Genomic DNA, 20483 nt, shown 5'->3' with positions numbered 1-20483 from the left:
CACTTGTATGAGATGGTACTTTTAGAAGGTGTTACCCGGAGTGGAAGACAGAGAAAATGACCACTAAAAATTAAAGGCACACAGTCTAAGTCAGTGATGGCAAACCTTTTGGGCTCAGTGTGTCAAAAATTCAGAAAATACCTATCTTGACTCTGCTGGCGTGTCACCCCCCCCCCCCCCCCCAAACAAAAGAGAAATAATTTTTTACATATTCATTTATTTGAATAAAATACAGTCCCAATCATGTGTGCTGCCATGTATTATAAAAGTAAGGAAAAATCACTGACTTACAATAGAGAAAAAGATATGTGCATTGATAATTGGGCTTAAAACAGTGCACCTAAAAATTACTGTACTTTTAACAGTGATTTTGAATTGAACTGAAAAAATATGGAACACACTGCATTTGATTTGATTAACATCAATTAATGACTTTTTTGTTGCCGAATTTTAATAGATAAGTGCAGGGTCATTTCTTGTATTTTTGTTCATTCAGTTTCTTTGGTAACTTGGGTGTTGATGAACTCTGGTGTGTCACCCAAAATGTCATGGCGTGTCATAGGCTCGCCATCACTAGTCTAAGTGAACTATATTTATCATTCAGCATGTGAGGTGCAGTAAAGAAGCTAGAAGTGAAATAATATAAAAATGGAAACATTTAAAGCTAAAAATGCACAAAAGGTTCTTTATGGCTTACTTGCCTTTCTCCTAGATTAGAGCAGGAATTTTTCAGGGTGAAGAATAACACACTATGGCATATTTGACAAACATAACTCACTGTAATTTAAGGAGGTTACATACTGTCACTTGTGGTCTTCTTATTTCGGCTTTTCCCGGTTAGGGGTCACTACAGTGGATCACCGGTCTGCAGACTGAGTGGTAGTGGTGTTTTTACAGTGTCGAGTTGCCAGCCTGGCGCCCAACCTTCACAGAAGGCACACGGACAGGCACCTTCTTGCATGTCTTTAAAGATTCACTCAACCACAGGGAGGACATGCAGACTCCACACAGAAGGTATTCCAGCTGAGAATCAAACTGGAGAACGTCTTGCTGTGAGGTGACAACACTAACTGCTGCACCACCGCAGCCACATAATGTCACTTGTGGTTAATGCATCTTTTTCAGGTCCCTTGGAAAGTGGTCAGATCTTTTGAAAGCACATGATGTCAGGCCTCATTCACTTATTTACTCTGATGATTTTCATTAATATTTCTGTAATCATTTAAAGACATATCTTAAACAATTGTTTTTATTTTATTATGACATTCTGTGGCATCTCCACTTGCCATTAAGCTCCCACAGTTTCTTCACTACTCCTGTTTATTCTTAATGTTTACTTTGGCTTGCCCAACCCTATACTATAGTGGAGGGTACAGATTTGGTGACCGAGTTCCAACAACAGAACTCCTGGCACATGGGTGAGGTGATATGCAAGTGGCTAGGTCATCTCTTGTGAGTTTATATGAGGATTTGTTTTTACTTGTTTGATGACTCCATTTACCCTTTTTAGTTTAGCCACTGAGATAAATTTAACTCCTTAGAGACATCTGAGACAGTGGCATTGACAAAAAGGCAGGAGTCAGAGCATGACGTGTCAGAGTTAAGATGTTAAGATTTGCACTGGGTGTGACGAGGATGGACAGGATTAGGAATAAGTATATTAGAGGGTCAGCCCAGATTGGAAGGTTTGGAGACAAAGCCAGAGAGGCAAGATTACGTTGGTTTGGACATGTGCTGAGGAGGGATGCAGAGTATATTGGGAAAAAGATGTTAAGGATGAAGCTGCCAGGTAACAGGAAAAGAGGAAGGCCTAAGATAAGGTTTATAGATGTGGTGAGAGAGGACATGCTGATGGTTAGTGTGACAGAGCAAGATGGAAACAGTTGATCTGCTGTGGCGACCCCTAACGGGAGCAGCCGAAAGAAGAAGAAGAAGAAGAGAAATTTGGGGGATGCAGCAAGATCCATGTCTCAGAATACATGGTTGATCTGGTCAACACATACTGTCATAGACATAACACTGCCCCAGTTCTTCCGTCCATAGTATAAAGTTCCAATTTCTGGCTGCTTGGTCTTTCTTCACCTGGCCAGCTCTCTGATAATTCAGTCTACTACTGAAATGCACTTCCAGTATTACAGTCAATATCAATCTGGTACATCCACAGGCTACATCAAACAATGTAATTTCTAATATTCACCTCTGCATTCAGGACACTGAGCGGGTACATAGAACTTCAGTTTAATATCTCTCCAAACCAGGGCACTTCAAGCCTGCAGCACATGTGCATGTTACAAGACACATTAACTACTTTGTAGTAATCTCAATTTCTTTTTTTTTTTTTTATTTTATAGTAGTATCAATTTCTAAATGTAGGATTTGATCCACATGCTTGTTAGATGTCAGCTACAGAAACAAGTCGCCCAACCGATAAGCTAATTATTCATTTAATCAAACAGAAGGGCTGCAGTACACATAATTTTAAGGTCACGAGAAATACAGCCGAGTGTAATCTTCACAGAAGGCTGCAATTTAAAAGGCAGGTTTTCAACAGGCTGATCCATGACTGATCTCATAAAGAAAACATTGCTTATGTAAACATCTAAGTGGAATCTTACAGTTAGAAAAGCACTTAGTGATATTTTATTTCAATATTAACAACACCTGATGGTTTGAATATTTTAACTTAGATAATTAAAAAGACTGCCCAAATAAAATATGCCATCCTGTTTTCTTGGTCTTGCATCCAAAATCTAAGGAGCAATTGAAAACAAACTGGGTTGTGCAAGAACACACAGACAATTGTTTGCAGTACAAGTTAATAAATGGAAATGAAGCCAAGTTTCTTTAACCTGAATGGAACCCCTGCACTGCCAGCTTCCAGTAAACAAGGAAACACTGATTCAAAAATTGCAACACTCCACTACTTTCACAAAAAAATATTAAACAATTCACTTAAATTGCAGATTACCTTTCAATAACTGAAAATCAGTACATGACTTACCTTCACTTTGTAGTAATGTACACCATATGTTGGAAGAGCTTCCACAATTGTCATATACCTATAAAACACAGAATATGCGTTATTTGATTGTTATATTCTGCAGTTCCTCAAATTTCCATTACTTTGACAACAAGGTGAAATATGACCTATACTGTTTCCGGCTGGAAATTAACTTAGGAATAATGAACCAAGTAGAAGGTATTTGAAAGTTGATTTTGCACATTCAATACGAAGAAGGAAAGAAAGAAGTATTTACTTGCAATTCAACTAGATGTTTGTGGTCTTTTTAAAAACAGCATTGTGTACTATGGTAGGTCACTTATGAAACATGCCCAGTGCAAATTATCTGACAGACACTGTCTGAAACTGATGTTTTATTTATTCTGTTCTCTTCTCTTCTATTCTTTCCATGATTCAAGAGGCAAGGATAAAGGTAAAAATGGCTGCACCTTTGAACACCCATGCTCAAAGTCTCTGAAGACTCAAATCTGCATGTTCACCTCCTCGGAAACTCAACCTGAAAAAAAATATATAACTAGGTATTTTTGCAGGGGAAAGCCCCTTCGCCCCAAGGAGTGAGGCAAGCCCCTTACATCCCCCAAACTTAATGTACCAAATCCATGACTGCATAAACACTGAAGAGGGAATAAAACTTCTCGAACAAACACAATGACTGCTGATGCACAATTCAGCTGCACTGGCAATTATTTCTTACTTAAAGGAGTAATCAGGAAGTTCAGCATTGGGGAGATGAACTCAGCCAGATGAAACCTTGTCCACTATACACTCAACGAGGTGTAGAGAAGCCAAGAAAATGCACTGTGAAAATTGGGAGAGGAGCGCTGTTATAATACAGACACAGTAACACTGCATACTGCTGTGAAAACTAAACTGGAGAACAAAGCACACAGAATACTATTAAAATGTAGCCCGCTAGAAAACCACAAATACATTTCCTGCCAAAAGAACATAAAGAGTATCAAATAATGCAAGTACACATTTGGCAGGAAGGAATTATTCTCTTCTGATTCCCCATTTTTGTTGTGAATATGGAGTTAACAACCTCTGTTTCATTCTTCCTTATACACCTGATTTATGCTTACTAGTAAAGTAATGGAGCAGAATTGATTAAAGTACAATAATATATCTCCTAAAAGCATACTCGATTTCCAGCCAAAGGAAATTTTTATTTGCATATGTAGTTACTTATTCAAGAAGGGGTACTAAAGGGCTTGTTGGACCCAAATAATGTTTATAGAATCCAAAATGTATGAAGCAGAATTATTCCAAATGCACTGCTGCTAAATGATACTTTGGAGCTGACCTAGCTCATCACAGTCTAGAGACAGAAGCATACAGTGATACCACAGGTATGCATGTGTCCCTATATACACTTGGGAGTGTTTCACAGGACCCTGGCCACACCTCTCTGGTTAACTACCATAACATGTAGAGGTGCTGTAACTACCTTTCACTACCTTTTTGTAAAAAAAAAAAAAAAAAAAAAAAAAAAAAAAAAAAAATATATCAGTAGAATGTCCTAAAATGAACCATTTTTTTTCACTTTAATTTGAAGAAAGGGGGAGGACAGCAGCAAAGATCAACATCTTCAACTAATGTGTTCTTACTTTCAAATAGATAACATGAAACATTAATAATATTGTACTTTTTCACACATTTTCCTAGCTGATGCTCCAATGCTTTCTTCCATGTCAATTCTTCACCACTTTTTTGGCTTGCAGTTTCACTTTAAATGATGGTCTACTCTCTTCAGGCTTTTCAGTTTTGCTGCTTTCAACAACATTAGTGTTTTTTCCCTTAATGTATAACTTCTCCTGTTTCAAATACTTTTCCTTTTTTATTTATGTTTATATCCACAATTACAGTTTCAGTAAGAGATGATCATCGACAAGTAACAGAAGAAAGACATGGCTAGTAGCACAAATTGTATGTATAGTTAATTCAGCAAGTCAGTTCCAGGATGATCAAAATTAAAATGAGTCTGCTTGCCCTCTTTAGACTGCTGTCAAACGTACTCTACATGCTGATTATTGACACATCAACTAGTGGCCTTGTTAAAAACAGCCCCTGTTCTTCCCTGTACAGACATATTTGAGTAGATGCTCATATTCTTTTTGAGGCCGCATGTTTTCACATTTCTTTAGAGTAAACCTCCTTCAAATATTTAAAAAAGCCCATGCGCTTCTTCTAAATATAACAGACCCACACTTCATAACTTGTGTCAAACACAAGAAAAACTGGAAACAACTGAGGCATTCTATGCCAAAAATAGACCACACAAGCAAAGTGGGGAGAAGCATGATGAAAAACACAGTAAGGGACTGAAAAAAACTGTCATATCATGGCAATTATGCTCTCCCATAAGAGACAATAACAGGTCTAGGACGCAGAAAGAGATGATGATGTGAAATGATTGCAGAAGGCTGTTTATGAATATCAAGAGAATGAGAATAAATTGCCCCTGCTTTAGATCTTATTTCTAGCAGGTGAGATGCAAGATTGTTTGTTTGTGTCTTTCGGCTTTTCCCGGTTAGGGGTCTCCACAGCGGAACTCCGGTCCGCTAATGATTGGCAGTAGATTTTTACGTACTGGCTTGCCAGGCCTAACGCACAACCTTCAATGAAGGAACGCCCATTCATGCATGTCGCTACACAGAAGACGCTCTAACTGAGAATCGAACGACAAGTAATATCCATTAATAAGATACTGCTCAATAATGACATAACAGGAATAATTATCCTTGGATACATATTGTAGAGATCAGATATTGTATGCTGCATAGGAAGAGTGACTGGTGTACGTCTGTTGAAGAATGCAGCGTGGTAAAAAAAGTAGATACTGACAAAGGAGCACAGGGAAGCCCCCACCATACGAATGCAGTTGCCTGATGAAAACATCTGGTGATAAGGTGTAGTGCACTAACCGACAGAATTTATTTTTTTGCTGCAGTCAGACTAACTACATGGTCTTTTTTAGCCATGATCCAAGCTCTGTACGGAGGGATGAACAGAATCTGCATTTAAAATAAAATTAATTACAACAGTATCATACAGTTTATACAGTGAGACTATACTGAATAAAGCAACACTGTTAGTACAGACAAAGACTTGCCCGGGAATCCGTTAAAGGCCCTAAAGCAAGCTGTACATCTTGCACTGCAAAGGTCCTTCCAGTACGATGTGCCCATTTGTGATTCAGGACCATGACAGATGTAATAAGGATGGACTTCATTATAGGATAATTTGCATGTTTCCGGAATTGCAGATGCTACCATGATGTGCAGATCATGGCAGATCTGCATGTTGCAGTAGAACCCTGGTGCTCCTCAAGACAGTGGAATCCCCCCTTCAGTAAGTCTCTCACACTCAATTACATGTACACACACACACACACACACACACACACACACACACACACACACACACACACACACACACACACCACACTACAGTACCTGTACCTGTCCCCACTCTCCCATGGTCCCTTCCCAACCTCCATAATACTTTAGTGCCAGTATGGCTCGTATGACTTAGGTCTTGGTGATCTAGTGTATTCTGACACCCTCCAATCCCCATTATGATTTTGGTGCCATTACAGCACTTTAACTCTTTCCCTCCAGTACAGCACTTTTGAGTGTGTACCTTTAACTCCAAGTGGGTGTAACTTCAGCCTTAAAAAATGAATTTATCAGCTTACGGTTCTAACACATACTCATTGACAGAGGTCAAATATCAATACAACTGTGTTTTGCCATCATGTATGCTTCAAGATAAAATATTCTGATACCTTGTGTGACACCAGGGAAATACTGCCAGTCCAGTTATCTGGAATTTTGTGGATAGTCGTGTGTCATTTGTGAATATTAATATGATTCATATGCTTGTCTCACAAATGTAAGAGAACTGCACGTTATGTGTATATTAAGCTACTGGTGCATAGGTGTGTGTTAAACTGTATGCTATGTACTAAGCTTCAAGAATGTAACCACAGTGTACCCTACTGGAAAAGAACAGAAATGTATATAAACTATATACCTGTGCAAATGTATGTGTTAAAAGTATAAACTGGAACATACAGAGTTAACTTGCAAACCCTCAAGAAAATAAGTGGAAATTGTTTTACAATTCTGTTATCTCAGTTTCAGCACAGCAAGCAGACACAATGTCTAGAGCTAGAGGTTTTCCTATTGTTTTAAAACAGAAATAATTACTAGGTTTCAAATGTAAAAGGGTTTAATTGTTTTACAACTTTCATTTCTAGGCAACCATCTGAGAGATATGTATTTTTCACAGAGAAATGTTAAATTCTGTTAAGTTTCTGTTAGCCTGGGAAGTGAAGGCAGGTGACAAAGAGTGATGTTATCCGAGCTAACCCAGCAGTAATGTTGATTATTAACTTAAGAACTCTTTCAGAGAAAGTCTGTGCATTTTGTATCTTGTCTTGGACCTAGAAACATACACTCATCATCAGCACTCATCTGCATTTGCCTTGGTCTGTAAGTACGTTATTTAGGGCATAGCATCTTTTAGATATAGATAGGAATATAGTAAAGATTAGTTTAGATGTTTTCTGTATTTATTTGAGACTGTTCTGCAATGTTGTTTTAAAATATTTTCTGTGATTCTGAACTCTGTAGTCACTGTGTTGTTTGAGAATTGACAATTGCCAATTGTGGCTGGTTTGTACAGATATTTAAGCTCTTAGTGTACTTGCATATGTATTTGGTGACACTGTACAGGCCACTCCTAAGTAGCCTTGAAAGTCTTGGTCACACTTACCATTTGGATAATAGTAACATGCACAGTAGGATTGGACACCCTTTGGTAAGGGCCTTATAGTAACTGATAAGTAAGGGTGGCTGGTAGCAGCTGGTACTACCTTATAATCTGGGCAGAAGGGGGGCATAGCTAGTAAAGCTGTGCCAGCCTTTCCCAGGTGTGTGTCTGTGTTTGTATATAAATCAAATCTCAAAGTGTGTGTGTGTCAGCTACTTGGGCAGGGACACAAAGCAATGGTTGGACGGAGAGGGTGCTGGAGGTCTTAGCTTGGCCACTCGGCTGAGGTCTTAACCCTATAGCTGTGCCAGTGGGGAGTCTTATTGGGGACCTGGAGAAAGAGGGAGAAACCAGCCCCAGACTGGCTGTGATCTCGGTGTGCCCTTAAGGGAAATTGTACTTTACTGTGTGTGTACTTGTCATCCTCCCAATGTGTATGTCCCTCACTTGTGCTAGTGGTGGGGATTGACACTCCTTGATTACTGGGCCAGTCCTGGGGCATCACACCTTGTATATAGCATGGTTTTGGAATTATTAATGCAAATATGGCCAAGCAACATTTGACGCCTAGAGGCACAGTAGGAGGTAACTGCAGAAACACCTGGAGGCACACTCGGCTGTAATGAGTTAAAAGAGTCATCCTTAGTGGTCTAGTCATCCCCGCCACCCCATACTAAAGTCCTGGTGTCCGGTGGTTTACCTCTCCTCATCCCAGTCATGCTGTATGCACCCTATGGCACTTTAAAGGGTACTCCCTAGTGTATGGTATATCTGACCACCTTCCCCCACACCCACAGTAACGGTGCCATTGTAGCACTTCACAGACTCATCCCTGATGTCCAGTGGTTCCCTTAATCCCCAATTCTCCTACAAACATTGGTGTCCTCATGCCAATGTATTCCCTAGTGTCCTACTAGTCCCCCTCACCCCTGATCTCTGTATTACAACTGGTGCCATTACAGCACTTAAGAATGTGTCCAATATCTCCCCTCCCATCCCTGTCATGTTGTTATGTGCCTAAGGAAACTATTCTCTCACCCCCCCACAGTCCCTGTAGTAATAGTGGTGCTGGTACAGCACTTTTACATGGTTTACCTGGTGTCCAATGGTTCGCCCCCACTGCCAATCCCCATTTTGATGCTGTTGCCATTATGGCACTTTTGCAGTAAGCCCTGGTGTCTAGTGGTTTCCTCCACCATGTTTGTGTTTGCTACCATTATGTGGTGGGGATAGCTATGCTGCTCTACATGGTCGAGTGCTTTTTAGAATCACTCAGCCATGTAAACGGCTTCCTGGAGGTAGCTCTAAGGAGAAAGCACTTGGCTATTTGGCATATGCCTCTTCCCTCAGAATGCCTCATTAGCATGGTGGTGTAAGTCTTCATGTTGTAGGATCGTATGAGGGTACTTACTGAACACAAAAAAATGTACCACAACATGTACATGGTCAAGTATATGTGAAAGTATATTTATGAAACTGGCCCTTGCTTTGTTCAAGATTCACACTTGGTTTTCATGATCTCTGCTTGTCAAGTTAGAACAGACAATGTTGAGCAATAAACAAAATGAGAAGCACAGATTTTCTACATCTCCAAAGCAGTTACCTTTAAATTCTGTGAGAAAAAAACTCTTATCTTAATTAGGAAGTTCTGAAATATTTATTGCTATCTTACTTCTACAGGAAGACTGTTACAACAGAATCAGACTCATTTAAAACGCATTTTTTCCACAATATTTGTATCAAAATGGATTTTTTTTCAGAGTTACTGCACTGTCATTACTGGTTTTAAGCACTTAAGAGGAGGTTCTCAATGAAGGATATAAATCACTAATCAGTAAATATAACTCATACCATGCAACTTTTTTTCTACCAGACAGTCTTGACCTAGTCATATGACTGACTGATGTGGTATCGGAAGAAAAGAGATTTAGTACATCTGGTACACTCTAATGCAGCCAACTAACTTGCTCACTGAAGCCCAACATTATCAAATCCATGAAATGTTGAAAATCATCATTTTTGTAAGTGTTAGGTTCTTTGCCCCCATATGCAAGGGGGAGGGGCTGTGCCTCCTACACTTTCCACAATAATCAACCATGAGGTTATCACAGCTTGGAGACAGATGAAATCTTTATGTTGCAGCAGTTTGGGATAAAATCATCTAATCTGGCCATAAGAAAAGCAATTTTTGATTCTTTGGTCAAACAAGCTCAGGAAGCCGGTCATGCCTGAGATGGTTGGCAGGAATACAAGTCACATATAGATATCATTAAACTCATTAACTCAGCACTCCAAAATGGAATAACAAAGAAGCTGAGGAGATGAGGTATAGAATAAAACATGGAGGTGTTTTATGAACTGGCTACTGGGCAAGGAGAAAAGGAGCACTGTCTAGAGACTAGGTATAAATAAGATGATGTTCCATGCTAGAACATATCTCATTACAACCATTACAGCCTTTAACTTAAGGAAACAATCCCCCGCTAGTAGCAGCACTGGCAGCTATCAGACTCACCTGCCTCCCATGGGAAGGTCTCACAATTTCACCAGTGTAAGGGAGAGTGCCAGTGAACCTGGCCCAAAGGGAATAAACACCAGGGATTAAGGTTGGGTGGAGCAACGGGGCGTCAAGCTGGAATGGAGAATACCCAATCCAAAGAAAGAAGGTGGCAAAAAATGTAATAATGAACTTAACTAATTTAATGCTTTTTAAATAACACAAAGCCTTCAACTAGCAGTATTATGTCACAATACTAAAAACACTTCACCTACGTTTTCTCAAGTTACTACAAAGATTCAACAGGAATTGGTCAAACCTTCACCTTGAAAACCACTGTTTTACGTTCATTTTTTTTTTTTTTTTGTACACGGTTGCCCACCTCCAATAAGGAGGGCTTTAACCCTTCCCATAACACTCAACTCTCCAGATTTTTGCAGAATGTCCAGATATTTGCCTCATAAGTTTACTCTGTTCCTCATAAAATTTGAGTTTTTGGGCAAATCATTGATGATTGAATCACTAGATAATGACAGACATTTGAGTTCGGATTCAATATCATTCAGAAAATGATCAGCAATGCAAAGCCTGTTATTCTAATGACTTTCTAAGTTTACAGGATCAATAAATAAAATGTATTCCTATTTTTGGGTCTTTGTCCCCCCATTATTTCTGGCTTTGTCCAGATTTCTTGTACTAAGAGGTTGAGAGGTATGCCCTGACCCCGTTTATATATATTAACACCACAGTTACACAATCATGGAGAAAACTGAAAATCTCACAAATATGTGAATCAGTGATGGCACTCACATAAAAAATACACCAACAGTGACTTCCTGTGAAAAACAGCAACAGAATAGTTCAACATACCACATGTAAAACTGACCAGTTTGAACTTCCATCAACTTTACATTTATTGAGTAGTACGGCAGCGTCCTAAGTCTGCCTAATGTGGTGCTGCTTTATCTTCCACCTTGCTAAGAATCAGGGGTTAGAGCTACAGCTGGGGGAAGGCTGACACTGGGCAAAAGGATGATGGAGCAAATAAATGCACATTAGATGAGATAGCCACACAACAAAACAGGTCTGCTTCTACCTGACACTTTTATGTATGTATTTATTTTAATACTATAACTATTTACAGCTTCTAACTTAATGGCCACAAATGATGGATGGAATGCAAACTTCATTTGAACAATATACTCTACAAATTAACCAGTATTCTAGGTACTAATTTCTACTATCCCTGGACACAATATCTGAGTCATGTAGACACTGACATTGTGTTTATATACTATTCAAGAAAAGCAATACTTTTGGCGCCAATGCATTACATAGGAAAATATGGTAACAGTCAATGAACCAGGCCTGTGTTTGTATAATCTGGCTTCAAAGAACATCTGTAAACAAGAAAGAGTGTGTTTACACCATGGCACTGCAAGAAGAAGTCATTAACTGTACAAGAACAACATGATATAACAAGTTCATCTATTTAAAATATGCATAACTGAATCCAAAGGTAAACAATATGCAGCTGTGTTCTCTGCTGCAGGCATTATTATCAATTCACCCCCAAAAAAAAAAAATCACCTTTTTCCTGGAAAAACACAGAATATGATGTTTAGTAACATGTTTAACATAAAAAAGCTGTTCACCACTTCAGAATATATAAAGCAGAATAGAGTGTCTGCGAGGAAAGCAACATTAAAGCAACAGAATGTGGCTGACTCTCTATATTTACTCTGGATAATAATGATGATCTCTCAGAGCAAAAGCTAGGCTATGGATGATGCTGGAATGGTTCGTACTGCTCTGATTAATGAATTCAGAACTATACAATCTCTTCTTCTGTGCCTCTAAGTAAGGATATTATTTTCTTCCGTTTTTCCAAAAAATATTATATGGCTCCAGAATAAGAACTTTCTGAGTAAAAGGAAAAGACATGATGCCATGAACTTTGTAACCTGTACTTATTTTTTTATTTGTTAGTTCTAAAGCAATTACTTTGTCCTCTGTAACAAGAATGTGTTTTAATTTAACTTATATATATATATATATATATATATATATATATATATATATATATATATATATATATATATATATATATATATACACACACACATATATATATATATATATGTTGTCTTTCGGCTTTTAGGGGGTCGCCACAGCAGAACTCTGGTCCACTAATGATTGGCAGTAGATTTTTACGAACGCCGAGGTGCCAGCTCGATGTCCAACCTTCAATGAAGGCATGCCTATTTACGCATGTCGTTCGAACGCCACCCGACCGCGGAGAGGACATGCAGACTCCACACAGAAGGCACTCCCCGCACTCCAGCCAAGAATCGAACGGGAGAACCTCTTGCTGTGAGGCAACAACGCTACTGCTGCCCCACCGCGGTTTTTATATTTATATATATATATATATATATATATATATATATATATATATATATATGGGATCATTACATAATCTCGAAATGTTGGAATATCGAATTCCAAAATCTCGAAACGATATAGCCGAAACCCCTAAATACCAAAAGACCAGAAGCACAAAATTCAAAATCCCGATGTTCGGAGATATTGAAGTAGCGCTTCTGGTGTTGTGGTTTGTTGATGGATAGGTGAAAGTTCAGGTAAGTATCTATGTGTGTGTTGGTTAGGGGCTTTAGTGTGTGTCAGTGTGTGTTGTGACTGATGTGTAAGTGTGAGGGACTGTAAAATGTGTGAGTGTGAGTTTCCCTTGTGAGTCTGTTTGAGCGATCTCGGAGTTAGTATATTTAAGTAGGGGGTGCAGGGGGGCTTGCCCCCTGCTTAGCTGTAGTGTAGGATGATATGTTTGATTGTGGGGGGAAGTTGTGTGGGGGGAAGTTGTGTGTATGTGTATGTGTGTTATGTATGTGTGTTGTACGTTCGTGATTTTAAATTTCGCTCTTCTGGTCTTTTGGCATTATAGTCTCAAGATTTTGAAATTTTGAAATTCGATATTTCAAAATTTCGAGATTATGCAGTGAACCCATATATATATATATATATATATATATATATATATATATATATATATAGGTTCATAGGTTGGTACGAGGCTATCGGCCCTAGGGCCTATACAAGCTTAGCCATAACAATTGCCTGGATATTTCTTCCCACAATATTTACTTCCCTGGACCCCTGTCTAGCAGAGCAACTGACATGATCCCCGGGGTGAATTTCCTATCTCCCATCCAATCATCAAGGTTTCTTTTGAAGAGGGTCAAGGATGTGCTCTGCTTGACATGTATGGGCAGTCTATTTGAAGAGTATGGGGAGTCTCTGGGTCAGGAACCTGTCCTTCCAGCATGTTTTGTTCATTGTGATGACAAGGTTTAGATCCCTAGAACATGTGGCTCTGAGGGATTGGGATTTCTTTAAGTGGAGCATATATATATATATATATATATATATATACATACCCACATTTACACACACACACACACACACACACACACACACACACACACACACACACACACACACACACACACACACACACACACACACACACACACACACGTCAGTGTTCCTGTCTCTCTCTGCTCAGTTGCTCTCTGAAATGCTCGTATTGTATAAAATCTGCAAACTCTATTAAAGATACATGGAATACCTGCATGCACAGAATGGTTACCTGCTCATGGCTGAAGACAATACAAGACCAGGGCTTACACAGTGGTGTGAGTGTATTATGTACATTCGTAAGTGAGGTAAATAATGTATGGCTCTCTCTACAAACTATGCAGTGTACTGTATGGCTGAATGTGCACTGGACAGTATATAGTTTTTTTTTTTCACTTCTTACATATTCAGAATATAATAGGTTGTGGGTGATAAAAAGGACAGCACAGTCAGGATCAAAATGCTGGGAGACATGTAATAAGGTTCCCACCTCATCTCGGCTAGACCAATAGCTGAAGGAAAAAAAAATCTGTTTACAGTAGTCAAAACTGGGTATAGTGGACATCCATGGTGCTGCCTAACTGGCTGTATGGGGATACAGCAAGTCTCCATAGGTGAAGTCTCCTATTCTGGTGGCGAAACAAATGACAGCATGCTGCTATAGTCATAATCAACCCCTTTTCTCCATTTTTCTACATGGGGTCAGGGGGTTGTGTCAACTGTTACCAATTCATAGGTAAGTACTAGACTAGCTGCCCTTGTTGGCCATTTTAAGCTAAGCCAATTTTCTTTTCAAAGGTGAAAATCAAATCCCCTGCCTTATGTCTGTGTGGTAAACACTTTAACCATTATGCCACCCATACCCCTATACTGTTATACTATCTCTTCGGAAAGCTGAGCGATAGCCTCAAACAAGCTTTCACCCAATAACATTGAATGACAGGTCATGCTAAGGTGAGTAAAGAAGCATATGCACACTTGTTCGTGACTTACATACACATCAGTGCTGGGAAAAGGTGAAATGTCGGGGAAGTAAATAAAACATCACCATGACCATCAGCCTTCTTTCCATCTCCTGTTTGATAACAGACTGACCACCACTGAACCAGACAGGAGGGGTTCAGCTACATGACTTACAACAATGACTGGCATAACACACGATATAAAGCATCAAAAAGATTTATTTTTTTAAACACCTTTTGTGAATTATCACTTGTGACATAGCCAAACATATAAAATTACTCAAACCATATTAACAAGTTCATATTTACAAACATTATACATCAGGTCATCAACAATTACAGGTCCCTTTCCATGAACCAAGATGCCCATACAGCTTATTTAGACCTACTTGAGACAATTAAGGTACAACTTAACACCCTAGTCATGGGTGACTTCAACTATCCTTCCATTAATTGGGAATCTTATACAAGCCCAAACTCACTCGCACAAAAGTTTCTGGACTAATGCCCTGGAACAAATAGTGCACCACCCCACAAGGGGCTCCAATATTCTAGACCTGGTCCTCACCAATATGAGGGCCCGTACTGAGTGGTTCAAGCCGACAATAAATCAGTCATTTTTCAAGTAGTAATAGCACTAGAACTCCCCAAAGGAGAAGTCAGGCTAAAAAACTTCACCAAAGCTAACTATAGCCTCCTAAGGGAAGGTATAATTGACTTCCAAGCTCCAGTTTCCACTGATGGCATTGACGGAAATACTAAGGTATACACTGATGCCCTCTATAAAAATCTATACAAATGTATAGACACAGCCATGCCAGATAGGATTAAAGCAAAATCCTCAAGAAAAATCAAACCATCCCGGTGGATGTCTGTCCAGCATTAATAAATTATACAATAAACAAAAGAAGCTGCTGTCTAACAATACAAAAGTGAGATCCCAGAATTGGAAGATCACCCTCCTCAGCCTAAGCAAGCAAATAAGACAATGTGTAATATCTTCAAAGAGCAACTTTGAGAAAAGTTTAGCAACCATAGCCAAGGATAACAATAAGGCTTTCTTCATTTAAGTCTGCACCCTAAAAGGTAGGACTCAGATGTGTGCTGAATTATTTGTGGATAGCATCACACACACACTGACCCTGCAGAAACTGCAAACCTGCTAGCAGACAGGTTTGGTTAAAATTTCACCCCCCTGTCCCCCCCCCCCCCCCAAGCATACCACAATCCATGTCTTCATCATCTCTTCCTCCCTGCATCTCCAAAGAACAAGTCATTAATGCTCTTTCAAAGGCTAAGAACACAGCCTCCATGGGACCAGATGACATGTAGGGCTGCGTTCTTAATGATCTAAAACAAGAAGTAGTTACTCCATTAGGCACTCTATTCAACCACAGCTTAGTCCCCACTGAATGGAAAACAGTGACTGTTATCCCCCTCCATGAGGGCGGTTCGGCAACAGACCTGGGTAACTATAGACCCATAAGTTTAACCAACCTCACGTATAAGGCAATGGAACAAATCATCACGGACCTCATAAATAAGGAAATAGGTGAACTCTATACCCTGGATCTGTCCCAGTTCGGTTTTATCAGGGGCAGGTCATGCCTACTAAACCTGGTGGACTTCTTCAAGAACGTGACCACAGCCATAAAGGAGGGCAAAGCCATGTACACAGCCTATCTTGACTTGGCCAAGGCCTTCGACACCATCCCACATTTGAGCAACACTGACAAACTAACACAGTTGAATATCAACCCTTATGTTGTCAGGTGGGCTGCAAACTGGCTCACAGATCAACAGCACTCAGTCAAATTGGGAGACTTTACAACTACCAGCAGACCTGTCACCAGTGGGATCCCACAAGGGTCAGTGCTGGGTCCCATCTTGTTTGTCATATACTTCTCAGAAGTCCAAGCCATAACGGAGGGGCTGTAGCTAACCACGTCTGCAGATGACTGCAAATTAGGTACTACCACTGAATTCCCTAGCGATGACAGCATACTTTGAAAGGGGCTTACATCGACCAATGATTGGTGCCAAAGAAATGGTCTTAGACTAAATGCTAAAAAAACGCATCATCATTCCCTTCTGTAAAAACAATGTATCTGCTGATTACAAAATAAACAATAATAACTTAACTACCAGTTCAGTAGTGAGAGACCTGGGAACACAAGTTGACTGTGACCTCAACTTTGACCACCATGTGTCTATTGTTGTGAGAAAGGCATTCTATGTTGCTCACCTGATTAGCAAAGGCATCGCTTCAAGAGCAAAAAATGGTATAACCTCCCTGTACATGTCCCTCATCAGGTCTGATATTGAATATAATGCTTCCTTTAGTAAATACCATGCCAGACACCTGCAACAACTTGAGAGACCTCAGAGATTTCAAACTAAACAAATTCAGGGTCTCCAGCACATGTCTTATACGGACAGACTTAAGTCGCTGTAACTGTACTCAGTAGCATATAGACTACTTAGAGGTGACTTATGCCTGGTTTACAGGGCTATCTCTGACCTAAATCTAATGGAAATGCTGCACATCCATAAGTCAAATGGGACTAGAGTCACCCATTCCAGGGACCTCAATCTAGACTGTGACATAAACAGGACCTGCTGGAGAGACAGACACATCTCTCAGAGGTTGCCACTCCTCTGGAATAGGCTTCCAATTCATATCAAGCAGAGCACCTTCATGATCCTGTTTAAGTGCAACCTGGACAACTGGATGGGAGACCATAAATTTCTGCCAGGGATTGCCCCGGCTTCTCTCCTGGACATGGGTAGTCCTTGCTAGAAAAACCGTGGGCATAGTTGATATCTCTCATCTAGTATTATACTGGGATTTAATGGCTAGGCTTGTAAAGACTCATGGGTCTATAGCCTAGTAACATCCTATGAACCTATTACATACATTGTTATACATCATATAGTCAAAGTAGCATTACATAAATTGTTCCAATTCCTGCCTTCTTTTAAACCTCATTCCTCCTCCAAAACATTTTTCTGCATGTATGGTTCCCACTATTTCCATTTTTTTCTATGGAATTTACTCTACCCTTTTCTAAAAATCCCAGCATCAGAAGGATTTTTGGTACAAAAAAGCAGTAAATACAGAAATAACTGAATAAAAAAAATCTCCACCCTTCAGTAATTAAATCTCTGAATTCAAAAGCAGTCCTCCCTCACATAATTTTACCTTTGAATTCAAAAGAACAGCTTGTAACTTCTTTGCTAACACATCTATGTGCACAGGGACATATGTTACATCTGGCATCATACACAGGGGGAGGGCATAATCTAGCAGACATTCTGTATGAATGGATAACTTAGAATAGTTAAAAATCACTGGTAATAGCTTACTAAACAATAAAATGCAGAAACACTTTACAAATCTACGAACTTAGGAAGGTGTCATGCAGAATCACAGTAACTCATGCTAAGTTTCTGGTTAGTTACGACTAAGTCGGGGCTTGAGTCCTTTATCCTGTCGCTAACTGATGCATCTACACATACTGCAAGCCTGACCTTTGCCAAAATTGAATTCTAGGCAATGGGTTTAGTGGCACCACAAAATGAGCCCCCCCCCCCCCCCCCCACACACAGCACCATCATCATTTCCTGGAGCCCCATGTTTTCCACTGCCTAGCTTAGCTTCAAATTTTCACCGCTCTTCCTCCTAGTAAATTATAGCACACTTAATTTTTAGACACCCACCTTAATAACAGTTACCACTGGTTTACTGTTCTTCTCAGCCACCCGTCTCACTCAGAGTCAGATTTTAATTCATTATCATAGCTGAACCTAGAAAAGCCAAAAGACATTAATATCATAGCTGAACCTAGTGTCATTGTACCCCGTGCCCAGTTATACAACTTCTGCAGAACATCTGTATTCAAATTCTACTGCACAGGTTCTGAAGAGTGTTACAGTGAGACTCATTCAGGAGGCAAATTAAAAAAAAAATACTTCAGGCCACAGCTCTACACAAAACTGTATGTATTGTGTATAACTACATTAACCTTTTCCACTCCAACCCAATATTCCCAAGTAGTTTAAATCTTAGTTTTATTAAATTATGGCTTAAGATAAAGGCAAACATACGTTAACAGAAAAGGAAACAATCCATATTGACATTTCTTCCATTTACATACACTATAGATCAGACATCTTTTCTTTCCTTGTAACTATCAGCCCAGTATTACATAAATTGCTGAATTCCTGCCTTACCTTAAGCCTCACTCGTCTTCCTTCTCTTGAACATTATTCTTGATGTGTTGTTCCCATAATTTCCATTTATTTCTATGTAATTTGCTCCTTCCCTTTCCTAAAGTGCCCTCTTCCATTTATTTTATCTCTTTTATAATACTTAATATTTTAATGTAGTCTGTTTAGACTTTGATTAGCATTTTCTAGTATTTTTTTTGGCAGCCAAGAGAATTAAACTAAATACAATCTGACTGTGTCTAGGCAATTAAATCATATTTCCCAGCTCAAAAGAATAATATCTTTATTTACAGTCATTTGCTCACAGAATATACAGTACAGTTGTGAAAAGTCTTACCATAATTGTAGATGTCCTTCTCTTCACTGCTGCAGTATTCTAACTACAGGGATTTCCAGTGAAGGATAGCCCAACATCCAGCCAGTGTACCAGAACCTTTGGATCTTATAGAAGTTGTACATCAGGCATATGCTTCCCACTCAAGGCGTAGGGCATAAATAAGAAGTTATGTACCTACCATAACGTTCCATGTTAGTTGTCTTCTCTTGCCTTCTTTCTTGCTGGATGGGTTCGGAGCCGATCCTCGGCTCCGACTCGGCACTTGCTAAGCTCGAGAGCTAATTTTACCAGCTCGAGGCAACCCTATATCCCATGATGCAAGGCGGAGACTACCCAGATCTCGTTTGGTAGCTAAGGAAATAGTAATATATTCTTCCAACTGTAGAGGAGGAAGAAAAAGTAACAATACTAAATAACATCATAATCCTCTAGAAAGGATCAACCTAATCTAGTGACACTAGAAGCTGAATAGCTAGAAAAGGAATAAAACCTCTTAATAGAAGAGGCATAATCTTCTCGGTCTGACCAGGCTAGGGGATGGAGGGGCGAAGAAAGAAGGCGAGAGAAGACAACTAACATGGAACGTTACGGTAGGTACATAACTTCTTAATGTTAAGTTGTCAATCTCGCCTTCATTCTTGCTGGATGGGACCGCGTCCCTAGCACCTCTATCCTGGGTGGCTCAATGGAACAGACTCTTGAGAACGGTGGAACCAAAATTCGCTCTGTCTCTGGAGGCCAAGTCTAATTTGTAATGTGAAACAAAGGTATGAGGAGAGGCCCATGTGGCTGCTGCACAAATAGTGTCTATTGGAAGTCTAGCTTGAAAGGCTGTTGATGTAGCTAGAGCTCTGGTAGAATGGGCTTTTGGCTTAGAAATCAACTCTTTGCCTCTGAGCTGATAAATGTAAGTAATCACAGAAGACAGCCATCTAGATAAAGTCACCTTGGAAACTGGAAGGCCTTTCCTGTTCTCTGCATAGGATAGAAACAGTTGATCAGATTTCCTAAAAAGTTTAGTTTTGTCCAGATAATATCTGAGCTGGCGGTGAACATCAAGACAATGTAACTTTTGTTCCGCTCTATCAGAATAATTCGAAAAACACTGGAAGATCAATGGATTGATTTAGGTTCGTCTGCGATGCCACTTTTGGTAAGAAAGACAGATTAGTCCTTAGAGATACCCTATCTTTGTGGAAGATTAAATAGGGAGGACGAATGCAG

At 39.6% G+C, this 20483-nt stretch overlaps 1 protein-coding gene across 2 annotated transcripts in view; it reads right to left on the bottom strand.

Moving 5' to 3' along the window:
* Positions 1–20483, bottom strand: part of FRMD4B (FERM domain containing 4B) — a 2055076-nt gene that overhangs the window by 495856 nt on the left and 1538737 nt on the right. For both annotated transcript variants that reach the window (XM_044077901.1, XM_044077900.1), the window contains exon 10: positions 3002–3059. In XM_044077901.1, coding sequence (XP_043933836.1) covers positions 3002–3059 — 58 coding nt within the window. The remainder of the gene's footprint in view (positions 1–3001; positions 3060–20483) is intronic.

Source organism: Protopterus annectens, chromosome 7.part0 (genome assembly GCF_019279795.1).
Source record: "Protopterus annectens isolate FY-2018-M chromosome 7.part0, PAN1.0, whole genome shotgun sequence".
Classification (NCBI taxonomy): domain Eukaryota; kingdom Metazoa; phylum Chordata; order Ceratodontiformes; family Protopteridae; genus Protopterus; species Protopterus annectens.
This window is presented reverse-complemented; position numbering and strand designations above follow the sequence as displayed.